The following is a 27131-nucleotide window of genomic DNA, read 5'->3' as shown; positions in this document are numbered from 1 at the left end:
AATCTGCGTTATCTGTTGCTAAATTTATTCTTAGTTTTACTACAAACCCTCTCAGTGCTGTTTATATTGGAGTAGGTGTGAGTCTTTAACAAACCTAACAGGCTTGTGTGTGCACGGTCTGTTTTTGGAGGCAGCGAACTTGGTAACATCCGTGAGCAGGGATAATACTCTGCAGGGGAGATGGTTTTGGGGAGACTCAGGACCAGAAGAGTTGCTGAGGCCACCCTACAGGGAATAACTGGGCTGCTGGAAGCCAGAGTGAGATCATTGTGCTGTGAGCAGGCTGCTGTTGTCAGGTCTCTGAGCCAAAGCCGCACAGTACAGAGGCATCCAGGGCTACAGGGCAGGCACTGACAAAATTCCTTACTGGTCTGGGTCAATCCCCAAAGCGTTACAATCCCCAAACAGGCCCTCTGAATGTGGATCCAGAATGTGCTGTAGCTGCTTTGGTGGCATAGCCTGATCTGGGACTGCCGCCAGCACCAGGGTTACTTCGTCCACTTGATCCAGTGGTTGCAGGCTCTCCTCTGGCGGTGTCTCTGCTGGTGGGGTTCTAAGTGCGCCATCCCTGAGCAGCAGATTGTCATGCAGCGCTGTGGGTTCTGTGCTTTGTGCCGTTCACAGCACCCAATCAAATTCATCGTAGAACAGGCAGGCAGAAGGGGAGTTCCCTGAGGTGTGGTTGTCATCGCTGGCTTTGCAGTACTCAGTCTTGAGCTGCTTGACTCACTCCTGGCATTGAAAGGAGGTCTGCAGGATCCCCAGCACCACCAGCCTGTCCGAGATTCTTTTGGACACATACTTATTTCTTGTACTCTCACTGAAGTCAACTATCTTTCTCTCCTCACTCCAGTTTTACCAGAATTCAGTGGTGTGTTCAGAATTCAGTTAGTAGTGCAACTGATGTAGGCCTTCTTCTGAATGCTGTCCCTAGCTAATGCCCAAAAGGATTAGATGTGGCTACGGCTACACTACAGAGCTTACAGCAGCACTAATACAGCTGGCCACTGCAGCAGTGCTAGTGTAGATGCTCTAAGCCAACAGGAAAAGCTCTCCCGCCGATATAGTGTTGTCCACACTGGTGCTTAGATCGGTGTCGCTTATACTGCTTGGGGGGGGGATGACTTATTCACACCCCCAAGCGACATAACGTATACCGACATAAGCTGTTGTGTGGACATAGGCTGTGTTTCCAGTTGAGAAGTCCCTGTGGAAATGAAGGGTGAAATGCTGCACAGCTGTAGTTGAACCATGAGGTTGCTTCTGGTTCCTGTGAATCAAGTGGAAAGGTTGGAGATGGAAGGGCTGGGACACACAGGCCTATGGGGGTGTGGCATAGCACTGGTCAACAAAAGTTCAGCTAATGCAATTAAAGTGTGTATGCATATATATATATGTGTGTGTGTATTTATATACACATATGATGATACACACACACACACACAATCCCTAATGATGTCCTGCAAGGATGCACTGAGGAAGGAGGTTGTATGCCATCTAGATCCTGAATGACTTTGATTTTTTTTTTTTCAGAACAGTTTGGCCATTTGCTTCCTCTTCAGTCCTTTATCTATATGTTCTAGGGGCAGCACAATGAGCTACCTTGCAGGGGCATCTTCATTCAGATTCTGAACTCTCTGGTACTGGGATTGGAAGCACTGTGAAGAGAGCATATTTAGCCTTTTGGAGAGGACACAAGTGCTTTGTGTTTCTCTGACCCCTCTGGCACTAGCTACTGTAGTGACATTCTTTGTCTCGAGAGAGGGAGAGCTCCATCACAAGGGTCAGTGCCATGATATTGGGGAATTAAATGATGTCATCAGGGAAAAGTTGTGGGGGTGCACAATGGGAGGTGGTAGAATAAAGAATGGCCCAACTCCTGTTTAGAGTTCATTAACAAAATGATTGATAGTTTCTAAAGAGCATTAGAGAAGAAAAGAGGAACCTAGCTAATTCTTAGATGCTAGCACACTCCATGCTGATCAATCTCTAACAGGCGTAAAGACAATTATTTGATGAAGATACCACAGCTATTTTCTATTCTAAGTAGAGGGGAAATGCACTGCGTGGTAAATGCTGATTTTTTAGTGGCAACAACTGTGGCTCTCTAAAACATGGAATGATACTTACCACATTTTAAACCCAATACCCAAAGATGCTGTGAGGTTTGTTAAATGTTTAAAGTGTGTTGGATGAAAGGTGCGATCTAAATAGAAAGAGCACTGTCACTAAGTACACAAGGGATTGCAAATGTAGTGCCCAGAAAATGAAAGGGAACCATTCTGTATAGTTTATTAATTGGGAAAGGATGGGATTAGTTAAGAAAATGAACCTCGTAAATAAAGAGTAGATTACAATGCATATATCCCTCATAAATAAATGAAAGGAAGCAAGGTGGGTTTTTTGCATTTCCCATCCCCATTTAATTGATTCATAAATCAATTAACTACTGTCAAGAGACCTGAGGGCAGCAGGAAATTGGGTCCAAATTAAAAAGAAAAGGAGGCAATTTGTTTTAAGATTGAAAGTTGAATGTTCAATCGAAGTTTAATCAGAAGTGACCCATTGTTTGAAAAGTGGAACATCAATGTCTTTCTAATGTTACAGAATGCTTCATTAAATGAGTACTGGGAAGATAAGGATAACTGATCGTTCTGAAAGGAAGATGAGGGGGAAAGGATGCTCTTTTGAGCTAAGTTCAAAATAAAGGTGTTTTTTGCCTGTCATTTTTTCCTTTCAAGAAGACACATTCAAAGAGGAGCAAAAGGCATTACACTGGGACTTTGGAGATTATTTGCTGTACTTTTATATGTGTTATGAAAATTGTATTATGAGAACTCTGAAGCACTGTCAGACCAACAAAAGTATTTAATCCACTCAGATTCACATATTCATACTTGCGTAGGTCTTAGTAGAGGGTCACAAAGGACCTTTATATGAGCGATATATGCATTGTAGGCACCCAAGGGAAGATTTTCAACAGGCCCAAATGGGAGTTAGGTGCTAAACTTCCAAGAGGAGTTGGGAGTCTAACTGCCCATGATTTTGAAAATCCCTCCACAATTAGATATGACATTATGAAACTGATTCCTTGGTTTTCGTGGTTATTTTAGGGGACACTGTGCAGGGGTCAGGGTGAATTTCTAGCCAGCTGCAGGGAGGAAGGGCAAGAGAACAGGGTCTCTGAAGGAGCAATTACCATTATGTTTGCCCCTTGTTATTTACCACCTCCATCATACGTGATGTGACCTGCTTCCTCCTGCTGACAATTTCTTACACACTTCATTGAGGTGCAGAGCAAATCAGCAGGGCAGAGACCAGTCACAGTGGGGAAGGACTGGCATGGGCCCAGAAGTAGAGGCTGATCAGAAGGGCATATGTGGTTGTCTGTCTGCTTTGTGTCCTAGCACGTGACTGAGGAATTAATGGAAGGTACATTGATGGGATGAGTCTCACTTTGTTCATGGGGGAAGCAGGATCTGAAAGGGTGCTGGAACTCCTGTTGTGTGGGGGAGAGGTATAAAGGAAGGATAGACTCCCGCGCTCTAAGGTTAACATCTCTTTCCCTTATTGCATGTTTACCAGAGCAGTGAACATCTTTGCTTAGCAAATTGCTGCAAAAAAACCCGCATGCCTTTGTGAGCCTGCTGAAGGAATAAATGGGAACGCTTCATTCATCCTTTCACTGCTGGAAAGCATTGCCTTGGCTATTAAATGCTGAGTGGTGTTCCTGAAACATCCTGTGGGATCAAATTTTTGCCTATACTCTTTGGGATAAAGAGTGGGCTTCAGTTCTTGGGGAAATTCACTTTGCTTCCTGTGGTGAACGCTGTACGTGAAAGACAGTAATATTTTACCTTATTTTTATGTAAGAATAAAGCCAGACTATGGCTTGGTTTCTAGTAGGTCTATACAGTACAGTCAATTAGAAACTAACCTTTCCCAACACATACCTGTTATTACAGATGGAAATATTTCAGATGTCAGTGAGGCATTTCAGATAGCCTCCTTTTTGATACCGTTGGCAAGTGATATTTTTAATGGCAACCACTGGATTCCCTAATGTTACACCGCATGTAACATTAGGAAGGTTTGGAACGGGCAGCCTTTCTCTATGGCTGAGATGCACAACGTTTTCCCACAGGCCAAAGTGCTCCAACCCAGTAAAAACACGGTGATTGTGTAAGATTTCTTTTTAAAGCCTTACCAAGCAGATCAGGGTACAGAGGCATACCCATGTGATCCCAAAGGCATGGCTATACAAAAGGATTTGCCATTCATTTATATTTTTCAAATGTTGGGGCCTAATACATCCCTCCCTGTAGGTTGTTAGAGAGGAGCGAGGCCAGGTACAGTTGAATATGAAGGCACCAAAGCATTTTCTCCTCCTTCCCAGGGAGCTCTCAGGTTTGGGCTTCTATGGGTCTGGAAGTGGTGTAGCTAAGAGAATGTGCTGCTCTGAGGGATCAGCAGGTTTCTTTGTGAATAGGGAGGGAAAGATGCAAGTACAGGGGTGGAATAAGTAATGGCAACATGAATCAGACCAGCAGTGGGGGTCAGAGAAGCAACGTGTATGGAGCTAGTATCTATGGGGATAAAACCTGTTTCCCCTGGGGTGCTTTGGTGTGTGCTGAGTATCCACTGTACAGACCTGGTCCTTTCTACAAAGACCAAAATCTCTCCTACTTGAGCGGCAGCTGTGGAGGAAGTTCTGTGAGGAGATCCTCCAGAAGGTGCTGTCACTTCCTAGAGGAGGAGGGTAATCTGGCTCCTACTCACTCCTCCACACATTTTGAAAGTGGCAGCTCGTGTTTTAGTTGCCAGTCCCCATTAAAGGCAGTATTAGAGTTACTTGATATAACTTTCTTCTTTGGCTGTTGAGCTATGGTAGTTCAGGATGCTACCAGATTATGGTGTAGGCATGATCTATGAGAATTGTCTGATTAGCAAAAGGGAGAAGGGACTTAAAGAAAGATCCTAGTGGTGATGGGGGTTGAGTATTAAAACCAAACAGATTCAAATTTTGACACACACAGGCTTGGACTATTTCTGACGATGTCCCCTCCCCCGCAGCATGAATATGTTCTGTATCTGAGTGATAATTATGTGCTGTGTTGCCATCTCTGCCCTCACATCACTTATTTTAACTTTTCACCTTAGAAATATTCTAGAAGCTGGCTGTTCTGCTTCCAGTGCTGTGACATATGTCAATGATTTTTTTTTAAGCCCTTACTTCAATCATAGAGTCATATGGTGTTCTGCATCAGCTGTAATGTGACAGAAAATTATGTTTATGTAATTCCATTTGAAAGAAGAAGAGCTTTGATCGATGGCTGCTGATCAAAGTTCTCATGGCATCAGACAGGAATGTGCACAGATTCTCTTTCCTTGTTGGCTAATGATGATGATCACCATACTCCAGGTGCCATTTTGTGCTGCCATTTTGTGCACCTTCAGAGTACTTCTGGTGTGTATTGTGCAGCACCTTTTGCTTAAAGTTCTAGCAATACAGAATAAGCAGTGGGCGGGATTAACAAGTCAACCGTACAGTAATTAAACTAGTTTAGACTGTAGTACTGGGATGCTGCACACAGCTCTTTTTATTTATTTCATAAATTGATTCTTTATGTATAAAAACTGTTGTGGGTTAAAAGGACATTTCTGCTCAAAATAGATTTTATCATAAAAGCTTTGGACAAGATTTTTTAAAAATAGGAGCCTAAAATTGGCTGTCTGTCGGCACCTAGACAAGTGGCCTGATTTCCAAAACTGCTGAGGACAAAGAAGCTCCGATTAACTTCACTGAGTGCTATTGAGTGCTCGGCACTTCAGGAAATCAGGCCACTTACATAGGTGTCTTAAGAGCCAAAATCTAGGATTCTATTTTTGACAAATCTTGGACTATTTGGTAGTAGATATTTGCAGATTCTTTCAGAGGCTGCTTTGTTATATATACACAAAGAAGGTGTCTTCTCTTTAAGAGCATTCTCCCCACTTTTGCAGCGGTGCAGAGTAAAATGTGGATTTTCTGGAGTATAAATGCTGAACTAGCAGCTTACAAATTGGTGTTTGCAGAAATGTAAGGCAGGAATGAGATTAAGAAATAAACCTTGTGATTCATGGAGTTAGCTCTTTGCCTGCAAAAGTTGGAAGGAATTTTTCTCCTACACATATCTTAGACCTAATGGACATGTTCATTGGGATAATGGGTGTTGTGTCTTCCTGGGGACAGACATTCAGCCAATTCAAGTACAGGTAACAACTGGAACATGTTTATGAATGTATAAGTCTCACTGCCTAACTTATGGTGATCTTGAAGGAAGTGCTTGTACACAGGAAAGGGGGACACATAGGAAGTTCATAGGGAGGCCAGAGTCTAAAAGACAGACATCCCAAATAGCATACACAAATACAATTTCACTACAGAGGAGTATATGTGTGTGAGCTACGTAAGATGCATCAAGTCTCAAGTCTAGAGGCAGAGAACAGGACTAGGTGGACCAATTATCATATCTGGTATGGCAAATCTAAAATTGTAATTATTTCCTTCAGTTACTTTGTATAAGGTACATAAGAATAAGGATAAATAATGTAATTGTTTCTAGGTTATGTATTGATTGATTGCAGTTGTGTGGATGATTAACTGCATTAGTGCTGCTGCGTTAGACAGACTCCCCACCATAACTGAAGTGGCCTTGCTCTGTGAGCCAATTCCTGTATAAACATTTAAAATAAAGATGAATAGGTTTTATGAATCAGTCCTGATGTCTGTATTGTATCTTTATAATAAATGACTTCAAGGGGTTTGCCTGAGATCTTACAAAAAATGTGTGATATTCCTCTGAAGAGAAGAATAACGTCAAGCAATGTATTACATCATTTATTTTTCTGATACTTCTGTGACAGATTATACAATGTCCAAATCTTTGTTTTCAGTCATGCATCTGTGTGCTAATTCCATAATATTATTTTTAAGGAAGTTTTGGGACTTGTGGGAAATCATCAGAAACGGTCATCCCAGGATGAAAGGGGAACATTGACTGATACATTTTATATGTCTGTATATCCATATATCTGTTTTTCCTCCAAACTTCAAAGTGTTATAGAATTACAAATGATGGGAGAAATATATCTGCCCAATGATGGGAGAAATTTAATGCCCTGCTCCCATTGACTTTCCATGTCTCAACGTGTATATTACAGAGATAACACTGTACCCGCCAGTGGATGCATAATTCACATATATTTTATGGGCTGTTTGTTTTTTAACTTGGAAGGATGTGACTTCATTGGGATTAAGACCAACTAAAGTGTTTGCCAAAATAGCATTTCTGCTTGCCCTTCACAAAACCTAAAACCCATTGTATGAAAGAGCCAGGCTCAGGCATGAGTATAAATTGTGCATGAGCCAGGACAAAGCCTCTAGTTTGTCTCCCTCCAGCTCACTTCCAGAGAATGTTCCTAGGTATCCGAAGCAAGTGAAAAAGGTTGGAGGATGCAGGCATTACAAATCAGTCCAGTTAAACTTCAGAGCAGTGTTAACATTGTTTTTAACCAAAGCTTTATTTCACCACTTGACAGCATGCAATCTCTAAATGAAAATAATGTTCTGGCTACATGATTAAATGTGGTTGCCAGATTTACAGTTCCCAAAGGCACAACTTTAATATATGTGCATACTAGGTAGGAGTCTTTTCTGGCAGATGTGGGCAGGGGCTATTGGACGTCAATAAATGTCTGGATGGAGAAACCTCAAAAATGTTAGTCTGACAGGCATTGGTATCCACTGGTACATTATCCAGTAGAAAGGAAATGCCTCTAAGAACATTCTGTAATATCTGTCAGTATTGTCCACAGGTCTGTCTGAGCGTAATCAGCTGGGAAAGAAAAGCCAGAATAGATAAGATGGTCAACTCAAATTCAGAACTTCTTCAACCATATTATAGTCTGCACTAGACCCTCCTTGCAACTTAATCCCAAAAGAATTTAGACATGCACCACTGTTAATTTTATAGCAGTGTAAACACAGTACTGCAGAGTGATTTTTAGCCATTTCTGATCCTAGAGTGCAAATTCAACTTACTTGATGGTAGAATTATTTGTATTATAATAGCACTCTGAGGCCCCAATGGGGATCGGGGCCACATTTTACTAGGTGCTGTACAAAACTCTATGAAAATACAGTTTCTGCCCCAAGATGCTTATATTCCATGATTTGTACCTTAAATATAAATTAATTTAACTAATAATACATTCTCTACTTAGCCCCGCTTGATGAGTGGCTGTTAATGTCTGAGCACTGTGTGTCCTTCACAGAGAAAGATAGGTGGCCTCTGGAAGAAGACAGACATCTGCTCTGAGATTGCCCTGCTGTAATTGGAAACTGGATTCTAGAAATTCAGGGAGGGTTGTCAGATAAAGGATTATAGGATAACAGTCATTCTGCAGAGAATTCATAAGAAACCCTTCAAATTATACAGAGTCCAATGAGACAGTACAAATAATAAGACTAACAACTCTCTTCCTTTCTCTCCCTGCACACACTATTCTAACTGTAAACATAAAACAGTGGTGCAGATTTCTTTTCCTAACTATTTCATGCACTTATATCACATGCTTGTTTTTAGAAAGTTTTTCTGAGTATTAATATTCATGCATTAAACTCTTTTAATCCAGGTCCCCAGCCAGTTTAGAATCAGGCTTGGTTTCATAGTATTCTAAATCCAACCAGATCCTGATCAGTTTTTGTAAAAAAAATTAAATTAAATCAAACTTCTCCTGAGAGAGTAAGTTCAGTATGGTGTTCAGATTCCATGTGGAGTACTTTGCAGTATGGACTGAGTCGCCACATTAGTATCAATTATTGCTTGTGACAACAAAGGGGCTGTGATGGGGTGTACCTGGCAGTTGTTGCCCCTTGCCAGAGGCTCCACTACCTTCAAGCACCCTGCCTTAGTGCTTCCCCCCCTCAGAAGGTATCCTGCTGTAAGGGAAGAAGACAAGTTGACCTCTCCAGAGGTGGCTTAGAGCAGCCTGCCATGATGAGCTGCCAACCAAACCACCAAGAGTTGGTCCTCTGGCACCTAGATGGAGCAGGAGCAGGTGGAGGCCAATCAAGGCCCAGCAGGCCAGATAAAAAGAGCTGGCTGTTTCTGCTAGGGGACACGTTTGGGTAAAGTCAGGAGAGGGAGGGAGGAAAGGAAGAATCAATCTCCCTGCCTTAAGCCAAGTAACCTGGCCAGTCAGGACCCCAACCTTGATTAGTGTATTTGCTTTGGACCTCTGTGAATGAAAATTGTTTATGTTAAGGAGTTTAACATGTAGGTGGCTATCTTGAGTTCAGTGTTAATTTGTTTTCTGTAAGTCTGATGCAAACCTATTCCCTAAGGTGCTGGGCTCATGTGGGCCTTTGACAGGGGCAGTCTGACCTCCTTCTTGCTTATTGTACAAAAAGAAGTGCACATCACATAAAATTTAATGACCTCTGTGTGTGTGTGGAATTACTCTTACACAGGACATATCTATCTATCCCTTATTATCATATGTGTATATCTTCTGAACACTAAACATAATTGATCACCTCAAACATCAAATTGCTAGCTAGCTTAAAATGAAATCAGTGTGGATCTTCTACTTCTAGGTAGAAGACTCAACTGTATTGGGAAATATAATTATGAAGACAACCATCCTTCCAGAAACAGTTATAAAACTAGGCTCTTGGTGTCTGTTTCAGCAGCTTGGAATGATTCATTTAGATCAGTAAGATGAACGCTAATAATCAGCACAAACTTTAAAACAATGTGCAGTCCTTTGAATCTTGAAACAAAATCCAATAAGCATCTGACAAAGGAAGTCCATTTGGAGTCCTAAAAGATTTCTCTTCTCTTTTTTCCACAGAGTCCAAGCTTTCTCTTTGAAGCTCTCTTTCCTGCACATAACACAGTAACTGAAGAGTTGGATCCCTTGTTCAACCTGCATGAGACCATTGCTAAGGTAAGGGAAATTGAGACGCCTTACCTAAGTCACAAATGCTTTATTTCATGTTGGCAAATTGTGCTTGTTAGTCAGACAAGCTGTTTTCAAAGATGAAATGTCTCCTTCCTAGGAGTCTGTTTATTTCATAGCTAAAAGTAACATGTGGGTCTTTCAGTCATATTAGTATTGTTATGTGCACTACTGGGGATACTGATGAGATTGCATGAACAAAGAAAACTTGTAACCTTATATAAGCTGTATTTTATGTAACTTCCTGTCTCATGGTCAGAGACATGTTGCACAGTTGAATTGGTACCATTCACTGGATGGCAGAGTGTTGCACCATCCTTTTTGTGGGAAATCTACTACAAGTGAATGGCTAATTTATGACTGGGACACCACAGGAATTCTTCCTGGATCCTCCCCAAGAGTGGCACTGAATCAGTGTATCTCCCAGGTAACGTGACCAACTCGCTTTCTGAGCAACACTGGCTGGCTCCAGCCTCCCCAGTAGAGAACAAGTTACTGGAGGTTGTGTCTTTGGTTTTAGAGGGCCCCTAGGTTGGGTTCTGCCACTAGAAGAGATATAGTATTATTGTATTGCCTGCTAGCTTCTGATGAATGGCCAACCTGACAAGACAAAGGTCAAATGCTTATCTAAAACATCTGAATGTTTTCTAGCTCTTCTCTCAGCCTTCTAATATGACCTGAGTGTGCCTCCAAACAATCTGCTAGTATATCCTAGCAACCTCTCCCTGGTCCTCCAAGATGCTCTCATTTCCTCTTTCCTCCTCACATCCTTCCTGTGATGGGGTGTCTACCCCATACAAAGCCTGAACAGGTGAAATAAGCCAATTAACCTTACAGGCTGCACCTCCAGGAGAGCCAAGGACTGATAAGGCCTAATGGCTGATGAAGCCTAGCTGGGGGAGGAGCTGGAATGAGGCTTAGAAAGAGAGAAAGTTGGTGGAAAAGGGCTATAGGGAGGAGCTCAGTAGTCACTCTTTAGTGAGGAGGGGAGTTAGCTAGGTTCAAGGAGGAGTTCTAGGCAGAGAGTAAGCCCTGGGATCCTGCTTTGCACTACACACCCTGGGCAGAAGCTGGGAAGGGAAAGTAGCCATGGGGAGCAGGGGACACACCAGTGGTAAACCCAGAGGTGGGCAAGAAGATAGAGAAGAGAGGTAGGAAAGAGCCCAGGGAAGCAGCAACAGGCTCGGAGCTTGAGCAGACCTCAGTTGCTGGGCAGAGGGTCCCTTCTGCTGGAGCCTGGAATAGTGGGCAGGCCTGAATTCTTCTGGGAAAGTGTCAGTCTTGAATGGGAAGACTGCCTGGAATGGCACCCGGACAGCTGATCAGGTGAGACTTTGTTACCCTGGAAGGGGAAAACTGTATAATGACCTGGCCAGAGGGTCACACCATTAAGAGGAAGCTCTGTGACTATGAGAGAGCTAATCCCCAGCTGCAGCCACAAGTAGACCCCCCAGGTGAGAATAAACCCTGCTACAACTCCAATAAGCCCTGGCTCTAACAAGATGTAAGACTACAAACAAATTGAACTTAATGCAACCAGATGCTTTTTCTTAAGTTATAAGAGCGTAAGAACAGGATTTCTTATAAGTTACAAATACATGGGCCTTGTGAACTGAGTGCTTTTTATATTTGGAGTTATTTCACTTAGAAAAGCAGCTGCTGTGGACACACTTCTAACAAAAAATTCCCGAGGCTTAGCAGGGTGTAGGCTTAGCAGGCAGGTGCTGCAGCTGCACTGATAAGATAGATAGTAACTCCTCTGGATTTTAAAAAAAAACAGACATGGTCTTTTGAGCCTCAGGCTGCAAGAGGCTGGGAGTACTGAAGATTAAGGAGCAGTAATGATGGGGGAGTCCCCTCTGGTCCTTCCTGGCAGGAAAGGTGGCTGTTATGACATGGGTCCTTCATGTCAAAGCAACTTAAAAGGGATCATGAGACCCCCATCTTTGAACCCTGAGGCTGGAGGAGATGTGAATCATTTAATCATTGTTTCATGATGAACCATGACCACGATGAATACTCTACCTTTGAATAGTCCCTCAGTACCTGTTGATTAGCCTAGAAAAACATGCTTTAATAAAGTAATGAGAGAGTTGTCTGTTAATATTTTGGAATATCACACATGACTTTATAGTAGTTTCACAGCTTCCCATTGCTCATTGCAAGTCTCTTGGGATAAAACTGTGTAGAATACAGTATGCTTCAGTGTTATTTTTGCAGTGTGTTTCTTGCTATATCCCAAAATACTTTTATGGAGATAAATAGCACATAGAGTCATGGGGCCAGATCCTCAGCTTGTGTAAATTGGTGTAGCTCCATTGACATCAATGGAGCTAAATCAGATTATGCCATCTGAGGATATGGCCCATGAAAGTAAAGTTTGTTCTCACACTCGCACATATATATTCTGTGTGGTGGAGAGAAGCAACATGGCTGTACTGGATAGCAAGAGCTGTCAGCCATAAATGGATGAGCATTTAGAGGGCTAATGATGCACACCCTAGGCTCCTTCTGATTTGAGTACCTCTAACTGTCTCAGATGTGGTCTGAAGACCATTGAAGTCAGTGGATTCCCATTCAGTGGACTTTTATCTGTCACCAATAACCTACTAATCAAAGCCTGTTGTAGCTTGTTGTTGTAACAATCCAGCTCCTTTAACTTATTTTTGTAAGATGTGTTATTAATTGTAAAGCCTGAATTGTTCGTTGAATTCTTGCCTCTGTGCCTGAGGTATCATGCCATTTCTATTTTTCCTTGGCAAGCTTGTTTTCTGTCAACCCTACATTTGATACTGGTGGCTGCATGTCCATGCAAGAGAGTTTCAGGATATGTAATCAGGGTTCAGACAAGTCTTTTGATTAGAAACTATTCCACTGGTCTTTTTACGTGAGACTGATTTCCATGCTATGGGTTCCAACGTGACAGCAAATTTTTTACATTATTAGTGGTACCTGCTCTTAATTCTTTCAAAGTACAGGTATGTACATGGAGAAATTTCGGTAAAGGGGTAACATGTATAAAAGAAAGAGGCTTAAATTATTCTGGCCATTTGTGGTAGCATAAATGTACTGCAAAACATTTTGGCTCAACTACCGTTTTACTGTGTACATTCAGTGATGTCCATGCTTGGAATGTACAATATGGATATGGGCACGTTTTTATATACAATATATGGGTATGAAATAGCAAGAATAAAGTATACAGTTATATCAGAAGTCTGAATGTCAGGAGTTGGACTCCAGAGGAGATGATACAGAGCAGCTACTACAAGGTGGATTGCCTACCCAGTACATAATATTTTATTTATTCACATGAACCCACGCTTGAATGCAAACATTAATATCAGGTTGTCAAAGTTCTGTAAGAAAAGATCCAAGACCTAAGAGTCTTGCAGAGCAGCAATGTAGATGATGATGGATGCTTACAGTTTGCTGTAGCACTAACAGGCTGTATAACATTGAAAGTTTGAGTGTCGCAGTGTTGACAACTCCTGTGATTTTATAGCATGTCTCACTTTATTTGTTGTTTTTTCTTAAGGCTCCAACTCCAGGATTTGTGAGAATCTCAGCTTTCATTAGCCCTCATGGTGGCAAAGAAAAGCTGGAAAACATGACTTAAGCACAACCTAAAGGCTCTATAACCCAGAGGGCAAAGAAAGCTTAAAATGTATTGGCTTAAGAATCATAATTTTTTTTAAAATAATCTTGTGATTTTTTTTTGAGGGCCTGATTCATGATTTCTGAATGTTGGGGGTTGGGAATACTGTTGACTTCAGAGTCACACATTGTCTTTTCTCATGTGCCTTTGCACTAGAACATCACTAGTCAGTGGGAAGTTTAAAGAGATTAGGGTAGAGCACAGTCAGCTTGTATTCTGAGGACACCACTCCCTTGAATATACTCCAGCTATGGGTAGGTCTATACAGTATCTTGAAGGTACAATTTCCAGCTTGAGGAGACACATCTGTTCTAGCTCTCATCAAGCTAGTGTGCTAAAAATAGAATTGTAGCTATTCTGGCTGGAGGGACTAGCCACTCAAGTACGTACTTGGGGGTCTCGGACATGATCATACTCAGGGGGCTCGCTCATCCTGCTGCTCACGCCACCGTGCTAATGCTTCTATTTGTAGTGTACTGTCTCAATCAGAGTTAGTGCAGTTATGTCTCCTCAAGCTGCTAGCCACACCTCTAGCTCCAGGGGAGACATATCCTGTGGTAACTGGGTGCCTGCAATCTATTGAGAGTGCCAAACCCAAAGCCAGTATATTTTCATGTAGCTTGGGCCTGTATAAAAATCAAAGGGTTCTGGGATTAAATAATAATGCTGATAGGTTCTCTATTGTCTTAACCTTCCTCTTATGATGGCACTACTGACGTGCAGTTAAAAACTTTGAGGACAGGGAGAGAATCCAGAAAATCTCAAGTGTATCAGGCAGAAGGGGTGGGCCCAGATGTCTGTACTCCTGTCCCTGTTGGACATGGATAACACTATTCACTCATATTGTTGTTCAGAAAATAGCAAACTGGACTTGCAGAGAGTTCTGGACTTGCTTTCACACAAATATATCATGGTCACTGCACACATCATTGATGTCTTTAAATAGAAGTTTTAATTGACTTTGCTTGACAGAATCTATATGTTTGAGGCCTACTTCTGCAGTCCTGACTCAGAAGTGAACTTCTTTTGCTAACCAAAGGGAAGGATGGATGGGAAAAAGACAGGAAAGAAGGAGGGAGAAATTGAAGGGGAGCAGGGAATGTGGTTTTTTTTGTTTGTTTGTTTTTAATGGGGATGCTAGGAGAGAACACAACACAGACAAAGGCATAAGGGGAAAGAAGTGAGATGGAATGACAGAGAGAACAGTTACTGGACATAGAAAAATAAAACTGAGGGAAATCAAGGAAGAAAAAGAATTCAGAAACAAACAAGAGTGAGAAGAAAAATGCAAACACAAGGGAGATATAGTAAAAAGGAAATGTAATTATTACACAGCAGAAAGCTTAATTCTGTAATAAATAACCCAGTAGAATAGTTTAAAAAGGGATGGGTTAGAATCATTGAACACATTGAAGTTCATCTAGGGCAACAGCATTCAAGAGTCAGTCCTACTTCTTCTCTTGCCTTCATGGTCAGACTTTTTAAATCCTTTTCTTGATGTTCTCAGTCCTCTTTGGTATCAAAAGCTACCTGGCAAAACTCTTTCAAACAGAGTCAGTTTTTAGGTTCTATACCGCTACACTCTGTTTTGCTGTGTCTTTGTTCAGTTTCTGAAGTTACTTAGCTAGCGATTAATTATAGTGAGAGAAAAGGGGAAAAAGAGAGATGGTTGAAAAGGAATAATTGTATTATCTGTTCAGCAGTTAGAACTCATGGTTTTCAGATTACTAGTAGGGAACAAAACCTGACTGTGTATTTATACATTTGCACGTTCCCAACTCTAAACATATTTTCTGTATGCTGTATGCGTATTGATTTTCAATGTGATCCCCCTGAGGGGGAAAAGGCTCAATAAAGTTTTATTTCTTTTAAAAAGAAAAAAACACATTTCAGTTCACTCTTAATGGAAATGTCTGATCTAGTAAAAGAAAGGAAATTTCAGTTCCATAGATCATTTAAACCGTGCCTATTCTGCCCATTCTATTTTTGATTCGTTATCCGTGGTCACTGTATGAATAGTAGTAGAAGTCAGCCTATTGTACTTCATTCTTATGAATGATACATGAGACTTGGTGCTTTGTTTTTTGGGTTTATTATTCGTATTATTATTATTTTGCTTTTTGTCCTGTTCTAAAGCAAACCATTAGAATATTTTTGAGTATACTAGCTATTGTACGCCTGCTGGTTTTTCTTGGAATACTGCTGCCTGAAAATAAAGATCTGCATTGTTATTCAAGTGAAAGTAAAACAGAGGAGGTGGATAAGAATGCAGAAACATCTCTCTTAAGATCTTGTAACTTTGAAAATAAAGTTCTGTAGCCTTTTATGAATTAAACAGAGAGAGACAAAATAGCCTTCTTTTATTTGGTCTTTTGAGTTTCAAAGCCAAGTTGTATTAATGATGTCGATAGAATTTTTGATGCGATTCTCTAGACACCTAGGAAACCTTGGTGTATCTTGGCAGGTTGAATTATCAGGCTTTTGTCAGAGTCTCTTAAGTGGAAATATCATTTAGATTTAAGATGTAAAGAAAGATAGTTAAAGAAATGTATAAGCATTTTTAATACTGTTGCTTAATCTGAAAGGATACTTTACATTTTCTTTGCGGTACTCTGAAGCTACGTGCTCAAATTATGCCTTTTTAAAAAAACACTCCAGGCTCTATATTTTTACACCAAATTATTGTTATTCCATGCAGAGTATCTCCATGGAGAGATGCACTATATGTTTTCTGACATATTAAATAAGTGAAAAAAAGCGCTAATGCATATACTTGTAAAATGTGGAGAGTGAACGTTGTTTCTAATAAAGAATCAAACTGCCGTAAACTGGATCTAGGTTTTTAAAGCACCCCTCTTTCCCATGAGGGGAATATCACAGACCTGTCTTGCCTTTCTTCATTCACAAATGTATAGTTAAATTCAAACAAAGAATTCATTTGCTGAAATTGGAGTTTATACTGACTACATATTTTCCATCATAGAGAGGTTTATTTTATTGTTTTCATTATATTACTTGAAATATTATAGCTTATGCAGTTGGCTGCTTTTACTACTTATAAGCACATTGTTATTTAAAATGAGGCTGTCAACAATTGATTCCTTTTTCAAGCCGAAGCTAATCACTAAATTGTCCTTTCACCAAATAATGCAGCATGTTAAAGGAATTTTCTCTCTTCAGAATTAAGGGAGTAAATGGCTAGCGTTGCACCAAATATTCTGTCCTGATGGGCACACTGGTTATGATTTAAAAATGGACATATTCCTACTACACGCAGACATGTGACTCCTACTTTCCTGCATTGTATTGACTAGAGCTGACCCTTGAAGTTCTGGCACAATGCAATTAAAATTTGATTGAGATCCCTGACAGTGCTGTCAGCATTCAAGGCAACGTGCAGTTTGGTCCATGGATAGTGTTGGTTATCATATTTAATCTGACTCTGCTTCCTGCATACTCATAAAATGATGAGAAGAAATTGTCTTGCACACTAAAATGCATGAACCTGAATAATGCATACAGAATACCAATTGATGGGCCTACTCCCACTGACCCCTGTATAACTAATATAATTTTTGTAGTTCTGAGCCTGTTCTTCAGCTGGTGTAATGGATTTACCCTACCTGAGAATCTAGCACCTAGTGTCTGATTTTAGTAACTGTGAATAGTTACTTACAAAGTGCTTTGCATTCTGCGAGTTTTATGGTATGTCTACATTGAAATAAAAGACCCACAGCATGGCCATGGCTGACCTAGGTCAGCTGACTCGTGCTGCAAGGCTAAAAATTGCAGTGTAGATCTTTGGGCTCAGGCTGGAGCCTGGGCTCTGAAACTCAAAGCCCAGGCTCCTGCCCGAGCCCGAACGTCTATACTGCAATTTTTAGCTCTGCAGCCTTAACCCCATGAGCCTGGGTCAGTTGACCTGAGCTCTGACATTTGGTGTGAGGGTTTGTTTTATTGCAGTGTGGATGTACCCACAGTTGTATGAAAAGCTTATCTCATGCACTCTGGGTATTTTTGCTGCTAAATTATATACCTCCGACAGAGGTTTTTTTTTTTTTAAAGACTCCCGCCTCACCAACCTGACTTCCATTCTTGAAGCTGTTCTGTCCCCAACTTAAACACAGAGGACAGAATCCTGCTGACTTATGACATGAAATCAAACAAACAAATTGAAAAGGCAATATCAGTGCACTTGCCAAAATTGCATGTATCATTTAGAAATGGATAAATCCCTTCCAGCTTCTCCAGCCTTGGTACCATCCCATCTTCAAATGGGAGTTTTTCTTAAACTCTGTGCACTTTACACTCAGAAAATAATACATCATATATGTTTTAAATGTATTGCCCTATTAATAGACTGCCCTTATGAATGTAACAGTGAAGGTGACTCCCTCATTAGCAATAAGTCATCAGCATATCCACCACACGTCATTTCAGTCAACCTGCCTTTTCTACGAATCCTGAGTGAAGAAGCAAAGTTTTTACAAGTTGTGCTCTAAACAGCTGATTTAGACTGTAAATACTATGTATATGAGTATTGTACCATTGCTGTTTAGGGGATGGAACACAAATATCAAGTATTTGATTCTTTTGCAAAGCTGAGCTAGCAAAATTATGCTTCTTATCTCAAGAGGTAGAGAGACCTGTAGTGGTGGTGGCTTGTTTTGGTTTTTTTGGAACTGTAGGTCATGAATCTGTTCGCAATGTTTTGTGTGTGTGGTAAGATGATGATGAAGTCTGAATGTAGGTAGACTCAGAGAATTGTGGGCTACCTCAGGACTTTACACATGATGCTCTGTGGCACTTGGTCCATGCTAAGGCCTAAAAAGCAGGCAATAGTATATTGTAATCATATGTGTAATGCTCCATATCTTGGTGCTTCCTAATTTGAATAGTGTCCATCAGCTGCTAGTGCAAATTAATATTTTAACAGTCATCTATGCCTCTATGCATAATCTTCAATTTTCCTTTACCAAGTTGTAATGCCCAAAGAAAAATCTCACTAGAAAGCATCAAAGTCTGAGTGCCATGCCTTTATAACATTGCCCTTTCTCAACTGCTTATGTCAGAGAAAATGCATTTTAAATTACAATCATGACTCTTTTAGTGATCAGGTTGGGCTTGATTTGAATGATGCTATGTCTGTCCCTTCGAAGATCCACCCATAATTGGTATTTTAGGACACAGTTAGTATATATGCATTGAAGTCAGAGTAGCTTTATCATATCAAATTGAGATTTAGAAACTGAGAAAATGTTAAAATCACAGCATAAGCGATTCATTTGTTGCATAGTGATTGTCATAAAAGCAATATTTATTTTATTAAGTCAGGATTTATTTATTCTGATCCAGCTATGAAGATGCTGTACAATTTAAAGATATGCACAAAGTAAATGTTCAAACAGTATTATAAAATGCCAAACTGCATGTAAATTACATATGGGTGGCTTGTGAAATACTTGACTCATCATGGGTGCTGTCCACACAGAGGGCCAAAATGGTTGTGGGTAAACTAGGTCATCAAAACCGTCTGTTTCCAGAACAAGTGTGAGTTGTCTACTGGCTTCTAGGTAGCCTGCTAGCACAGTGGTCTTAGTCTAGTTCCTAGCTATTCACAGCATAGGACCACTAGCACATTTGGCATTTCAGTGTCAGTCTACAATAAGAGGCCACAGATCCTGGAGATTGAGACAGTCTTTCACCCATAGCAGCAGATGGACACTAGCAAGATCAGTGTGGGAGAAGCTTAAACTGCAACTGCCTATGTTGCACCTGTTCTGTGCATAAAAGGCTTGAACCTGCACCCAGTGGAGTCATTGGTAAAGTGCCCATTGGCTGCATTCTCAAAGAGAGGTACCGTGGAACCTTAATGAAATCTAATGTGTGAATTATCTGGTACTAGAATCTATGAAAAGTTTAAAACATAAATACCTGAGGTTATGTTTAAGAGTAAAGGATTAGCTAATTAGGGTTAATTGTCAGCCTATGGTGGCTGATTAGCATAACTAATCTAACCTAACCCAATGAATAAGGTAAAGGTATTCTTGGGTTCACCAGGTGAAATGGTGAATGGTGAATGAGTGTCTAATTAAGAGGCAAACAGTGTATAATCAGAGCATGTAGGTGCTCTGATGGCTTAGAATAGCTGTCAGATCAGCATATGTTAGAGCAGAGGTCTCAACTCAATTTACCTTCGGGCCAGTGTCAGTCCTCAAATCCTCCCAGCGGGCCAATAATGTTACTGAAGATGGTGCTCAAAAAAGAAAACGTTCATATTGTCTTTTTTATTTTGAATTTCTTAGAAATAATAAAATTGTCAAACAACTTTATACAATTCTTCACCTGCCAGAGAGTGTTTAGTGTTTGCCAGACACCCAGCAATGCTTCACTTCTGTGAGTTTGTTGATATTTGGTATCAGTCACTGAGCAGTTGAAACCTTTAGGATTGCAGCAAGGTGTGCATCAGATAGTTGTGTTCAGTATTTTGACAGGTTTCAGAGTAACAGCTGTGTTAGTCTGTGTTCGCAAAAAGAAAAGGAGGACGAGTGGCACCTTAGAGACTGACCAATTTATTTGAGCATGAGCTTTCGTGAGCTGCATCCGATGAAGTGAGCTGTAGCTCACGAAAGCTTGTGCTCAAATAAATTGGTTCGTCTCTAAGGTGTCACTAGTCCTCCTTTTCTTTTTTCAGTATTTTGACTTGTTTATATTCATTGTGGAAAAAAGTGACAATCTCCCTGGCTGACTCTGCCCGGCAACTAATGATGCTGGCTCCATGGTTGACTCTGCATGGCAACTAATGATGATCTCTCTGTCCCTCTCCCTCAGCCAATGGGAGCTGTGGGGGGCGGTGCCTACAGCAGAGATTACCCCGTGTGTCTGCCTGTGTCTCTCCTTTGCAGGCCACAGTGGGGAGGTTCTCTGGCCACAGATGGCCCGCGGGCCGGGACTTTGAGACCCCTGTGTTAGAGACTAGTTGTTTGAAGGCAAATATGGGGTTGTTTGCTGGAAGGCCTGGGATGGGTTAAAAGGTTGGGTGCAATGGGAGAAATATATGGGCTGCCTGATGGTAGAAGAAGTGGTGTTATAATGGCAAGTTAGCCCTAGTGTAAACAAACATTGGCCCAAGTCTTCATTATTGGAGCAAGTTGCAGAACAAGAGTTAGTGATCTGTCAGCTGGAGCCTTGAGACATTGTTACAGCTGGACATGGAATGTGCCTCACCATAGGCAATAGGTGAATTAGTGCAAACAACTTGGACCTCAATCTCTTCGCACACTGGAATAAATCTGGTGATACTCCATTAACATCATTGGTATATTAACTTGTTTCAATAAGACCCATCAATACAATTCTGCAACTTTCTCACAGTTTCATAATAGTTACATTATGATTATGATTATGTGAGTTAACAATACTGGCTTTAAAATATTTGTGTGTAACTTTTAATATGACAACATACATTGCTTAGGAACTGCACATTGCTGAGAGCTTCAATGGCAGTGTTTGAGGGAATGCCAATGGGGCCATTCACCAGCACTTGGACTCTCAGCAATGAAACCTTTGCACTGATTCTACTTTGGCAGGGACCAAACTGACAAAAGGCATGCTAGAAATGTCGTAATTGGTTCTATGATGAGTTCTGGCTTCTGAATCACTAGCTCTTGAGAAAGTTATTAGTGATGCTGATAGTGATTCAATGAGGGAGTCGTATAATCTAGAATCCTTATGCCTTTATACCTTAAAAACTGGTGTGTTTCAAATGTCCCTCAATAAATACTTTTTTTTCCTCTTCTGTTTCTGGGAGAAATACCCTTTGTTTCTTCTTGAGTTAAGATGTCTTGGTCGCATTCAGGTTATAGACATACCTTGGAAGAGGCCCTGGAGGTTTTTCGCCTTCCTCTGTAGCATGGGGCATGGGTCACTGGCTGGAGAAATCTCTGCTCCTTGAAGTCTTTAAACTACGATTTCAGGACTTCAATAGCACAGATATAGGTGTGAGGTTTTTTGCAGGAGTGGTGGGTGAAATTCTGTGGCCTGCGTTGTGCAGGAGGTCAGACTAGATGATCATAATGGTCCCTTCTGACCTAAATATCTAAATAACATACAAAAGATACATTACAATCCAACTCTTCTCTTTGGGTGAGGCTACAAATGAACACTTTCCTTGAAATTGAACTGAATGACTGCAAGACTGTGGGTAAATGAAGTTTACTCTTGACCCAGAGACAAGGCAGCACAAGAATTGGCAATGCACATAGTGCCCACAAATGCATTTCAGTCCTTCTTTCCTTTTGAGGCCGAAGGAGGCACTCCAGTGTCCGTGCCTATTGAATCACTGGCTTCTCTGCTGAGAGTGGGAGCAAGGGAGCTAAACTTTATACGAAACTGTACCAGGAATACAACAGTATTGCTATCTCTGACATTTCTTTTGTAAATAATCCACTTCAATCACAAATATCTTATTTGTTACGTACTATATAAATACTGTATTAAATATTTGTGTATGTACCAATTCCTGTTTTCTCTACCCTATTGGGTATCTTTGTATTTTTCTTTCTCTCTACAAAAACAAACAAAACTAACTATGTGAAAATACGTAACTTATATGAGTGTCATATAAGTAGCATTTGTTTTATATATTGAATCGATGGGCGATCAGATACTAAAGCATGTATGAACTAATATGAAAATGGCAATCCTTCCACAATGACAAAGGTCAGGAATGCATGTTTTGAAATGTGAAAATCATGGAATCCCTGTATCTTAGGATGCCTTTTACAGGTTTAGCCTTAGTGGCCTTGATTTTTAACTACTTCTGCATGTGTTTGTACATTTCGCTTTGAGTGGTGCACACCATTTCATCCCCCTTCATTCAAATCCTGTGGTGCATGATGAAAACCATAAGATGGAGTTTACTGGTCTTCCTTATGTTTTTCCATATGCATCGGCTACCCCCACTCAAGAGACCCCCTCTAATATCCTTCTATCACTGCTTGCACCATCTGACACCAGCTGAACCTCTTCTATTAGTTCATGCAAACAGTTTACAGGTGATCCCATGTGGAAAGATAGGTTTCTTTTCTTCCATACCTACAGATGTTAGACCTTATTTATGCATGGGCTGTAATATTTGAAGGACCATTTTTATAGTTGACATTTGAGATAATATAGATTGACATAAAATAAGCTCCTTATAGCATTTGCAGATAAGTTGTATGCACATTTTTGTTCCAGATGGGACATGAAAGCTATAATGAAAAACAGTAGAACAGCTGTACCTTATATGAACTATACCACAGGTGCATTATACTAGGCTATTTTTTCTTAAAGATCAAATGCTGTTTGGAAATGAGTAGAGCAGGAAGGACAAGCACATCACAAATAAGAAATGTAAAAGTAAAAAAAAAGGAAGGGAACTATTCCCTTCTCCAGCTTGAATACTGGCAGTCACTGCAGAGGATAAATAACAGCTACCACTGAAAAGAGCATCAGTGTTGACATGGCCCGTGTATTGCTGAGAGCTAGGACATGCGGGGAGGAGGAGCCTTTGAGCCTGCCACTGGCTGCAGCAACATCCTGTATATTTGTTTGTTTTTGTTTTTTCTTAAACAGCCTTTTAAAATGGTCTTAAAACAATGTTTGCATTCACTGCTAAAACAGAGAGAGAAGAGGGGCCAGTAGGAAAAAGAAACAAATGCGTAACAGGTGCCATTGCATTTGTATTTAAATGAGGCACTAGCCGGCTATGTTACAACAGAGATAGAAGATAAATTGAGCTAGAAAATAAGATGTTTCAATCTGTACTAAGTAGCAGCTGCCTTTAATGTTTTTTCAGACAGTGAAATAAAATAATCTAAAAATAAAATAGAATAGAATTTTTCAACGACTATATTGTATTATGACGTCATATGTACTGATACTACTGACATCATGAAATATTGTAAAACATTAATATAATTCTTTTTAAAAACTGAAGCAATTCTGAAATTTTTTTCTAAATTGTTTTCATTTCAGAAAAAAATGTTTTTCTGGGAAATTTTTTCAGAATTGTTTAATGAAAAAATCCAGGTTAGGCGAAATGGCTTTTTTCCAACTCTTTTGAGTATCTAGCTTGTAGGGAAGCATAAGATTAGAGGACTAAGTACGACTGTAAGCTGTTTGTGTTTTACTCCAACTACTAAAAAAAAATATTTTTGTTTGAAGAAGACTGTTGGCCAATATCGCTGGTCACAAGTCCTCAAAGAGAAGAAATGCAAGTGCCTGACACTCAGCTGGTACTGCAGCGGGATAAGCGGTTGGTATACATAGGGTATGTACCAGTCTAAGGGTGGAAGAATTGTGAGATGGCAACCAGAGACAGGTAAGAGCAGGAGGCCCAGACTTGAGGTGGGCGCACTTACTCCAGAAAGGTGTAGCTAGCCCCTTAGCTATTATAGGCATGTTCAACAGAGCTGTTTGGGGGCTTATTCCTTCACCCACTTACTTCCCTGGTCCTTCTCGCATGAACAGAGAGCAACAATACCCGAAGTCCAAAGGTGCAAACAATTCGATGTTTATTGGGGTGAACTTCCAGCAAGCATGATTCCAGTTTCCTTCCTTAGTATCCTCCTTCCCAGCTCTGACACCACAGAGCCTTACACCTGTGTCCCTGTTCCCATTCCTACCCTTAGCCAAACATGATTCCAACTTCCTTACTCCCATTCCCTGTTCCCATTTCCCCCTTTAGCAAAACATGATTCCAATTTTCTTACCCCCATTCCCTGCTCCCATTTCCCTCACCCACACACACACACACACCCTGCCACCCACACCCACACCCTTCATTGACTACAGATTATATAGTAAAACTTGAGTTCTGCTTAGCTATACCTTAACTAATCATTTTCCTGAAATTTAACTAAACAATCCTAACATATTGTAACATGATTATGTAACCAATTATATCCCACCACCGTAATTAGTTTACACCCAACAAAATTAATTATACAGCAGACAGGAACAATCACAGAACCACACAGAGATTATACAGACAAACTATAACTATAATGACAAAACAATACAGAAGTGAGGATTTCATATCCCAGCTATTGATGAGTGAGTTCTTGCCAGACAGGATGCTATCAAACTAAGTTTCCTTTTACATTTTCTAGGCACTTCCCTTTCTCTGGAGGTGATAGGAATACAATCCTGTCCTGATAGTGCCTAACAGCCCAATAGCACCTTATTTCAATGTGACTAGTTTGGAATGTGAGGATGTGACTGCTCGCTTCCCAGCTTATGGCTGCCTCTGCTTCTTAGCCAAAGGCCTTAGCCTAAGAACAGGGCCTCAGACTGTCACAGTAAGAGAAGGCCCTTACACCAGCAGACAGTGAGTGATAAGAATACACCTAAATTCTTAAAGTACAGGCCTTTGCAGACAGGCCTGAATATCTTTATCCTAACAAGAGCCAGAGTTACTAAGAGATGGTATTTAACTGGACAAACATGGCTGCTTACTATCATTCTTTCTCCTTGTATTTGAAAGAACACCAACACCATGACATTTGTGTATATATAGGAGAAACGCCACTGCTTTAATAAGTGCCGTGCATGTGTACTTTGGATGATTGTACGTTTACAGTTTGAAAAAACCCACTGGTGTTTCACTATAGGAGTTTCTTCATTTTATAATCTGGGTCTTGCAGCATTGCCATTAGACTACGCAGTGTTATGTCCCCGACCTATCACATAATTTCATTCTTACATTGCTGATTGTTCTTTTGTATTTTCTTCCATAAATCTGTAATGGTCACTCACTGAATGCAGTCAGACTTGCATAGAAACTTGCATTCCTGAGATTCAAAAGCACAACGTATTCTGCAGCTGTTCATTCAGGAAGAATAGCGGGGGGACCATTTTGGTATTAAAGATAGCTGGAAGGAAAGGGAGAAAAAATCATGTGGTGTGATTTGTTTAATCAAATTTTGACATTTCTAAATTTTAAACCTTCTACATATGAAATTCCATCCATCCTGAAACTGAAGACATTTTCAGTGCATCTGATATAGGTGGTTGAAAACTGGGGGGGGGACGGAGGAGGGAAGGAACGTGCAAAAACTTGTCCAGGATTTATCCCAGGGTGTTTGTTTTTGTTTTGTTTTTTTCCCCCTCCTGCTTTCCTTCTTTACCTGAGGACTGCTGTGGCAGTTGTGATGTTGAAACTATGAGGAAAAAGATCAGGGAACAAAAACTTTAGTATTTTTCCCCCTTAGGTTACATGCATTTTTTCTTCTTTAATTACTGTAGAAGCACCTGAAAGGTTGAACAGTACGGTGTAGGAGTAGAACAATACAACTCAAACAAACACTGTTTCCAGCCATCGTCCTGGTTTAAAAACAAAGCAGTGGTTCATTACAGTCAACCAGCTGGACAGCTATTCACCATTGTCTAAACTCCTGCTCCTGCTTGACTTTCAGTCAAGCCTCTTAACTTTTCTAGGACTCTCTTGTACTTTGGCAGGGGTGGTTTCTGCTTAGTACCTGGCCTCAGATTCTTCACTTCTAACTAAGAGCTTGTCTACGCTGCCTTGCTGTTCAGACTACGGGGCTGTGAAGCAAAGTGCAGTGCTATAACTCCCCCATGTAAATGCTGCAGCGTGAACTAAAAGGCTAGTTTGCATTAATGTAATCATTATCAAACAGGATTACCTTAATGTGAACTAGGAACCTTTTAGTTCGCCCCTGCAGTGTTCACACGGGGGAATTATAGTCTAGCAATTTGCTGCATCCTTCTGTAGTGTAAACTGTGGAAAGTGTAGACATAGCCTGAGTCTCAATTTTAGTAGTGGAAACACTTTCCCAAGATGTTAATTCTGTTTGCCAGACAATCTCATCCTTAGTTAAGGCACCAGCCTTTCCCTTGATTTACAAGCCTCCCTTACGCTGAGTCTATGCTGCCCTCACTAGTAGTTTACAATTTAGTCTAGTGAAGCTCAGAATATGCACTGTAGAATTATGCTCTGCAGTGGCAATCTGGATCAGCTGGTGCAAAGACAGAACTTGTTTTTCTGCAAAGACGCGTAGTCATGTTTCATTGGAATAGCTGAGGTTAGCAAATATTCTCTCAAGTGTACAGGTGAGGTGGTTTATTTTCCAACCCATCCTTCCTCCATAAAAGCGGGCATAATCCAGTTCAAGCAGTGGGTAAATAAGATGCTCTGCACAAAGCTCCATTCTGGAAATGTATACTTTGTTGCTGACAATTGCTATGGAATAATGGAAACCATGAGGCAGACCTGGCAACGTGAACCAGTACTGAATTTTCACCTCATCTAGCATTCTGTCTGAACTGTGATGAACAGGGCAATAACAGCATTCAAAAGGAAAAATCATGTCTAGGGTTTTTTTCAATGCCACATGTAAAAGGAGGCCCCTTTTTCTAGTAAAGAAAGTAAGAGCTCTGACACACAATCAAGCTGCCTTTG

General features: G+C 40.7%; 1 protein-coding gene across 4 annotated transcripts in view; it reads left to right on the top strand.

The window, feature by feature from the left end:
• Positions 1-27131, top strand: part of NAALADL2 (N-acetylated alpha-linked acidic dipeptidase like 2) — a 901057-nt gene that overhangs the window by 764358 nt on the left and 109568 nt on the right. For all 4 annotated transcript variants that reach the window (XM_084639864.1, XM_084639867.1, XM_084639865.1 and 1 more), the window contains one exon: positions 9898-9993. In XM_084639864.1, coding sequence (XP_084495990.1) covers positions 9898-9993 — 96 coding nt within the window. The remainder of the gene's footprint in view (positions 1-9897; positions 9994-27131) is intronic.

Source organism: Lepidochelys olivacea, assembly GCF_965140295.1.
Source record: "Lepidochelys olivacea isolate rLepOli2 genome assembly, chromosome: 9".
Classification (NCBI taxonomy): Eukaryota; Metazoa; Chordata; order Testudines; family Cheloniidae; genus Lepidochelys; species Lepidochelys olivacea.
The sequence above is the reverse complement of the archived record's forward strand: the minus strand, read 5'-3'. Positions and strand labels throughout refer to the sequence as shown.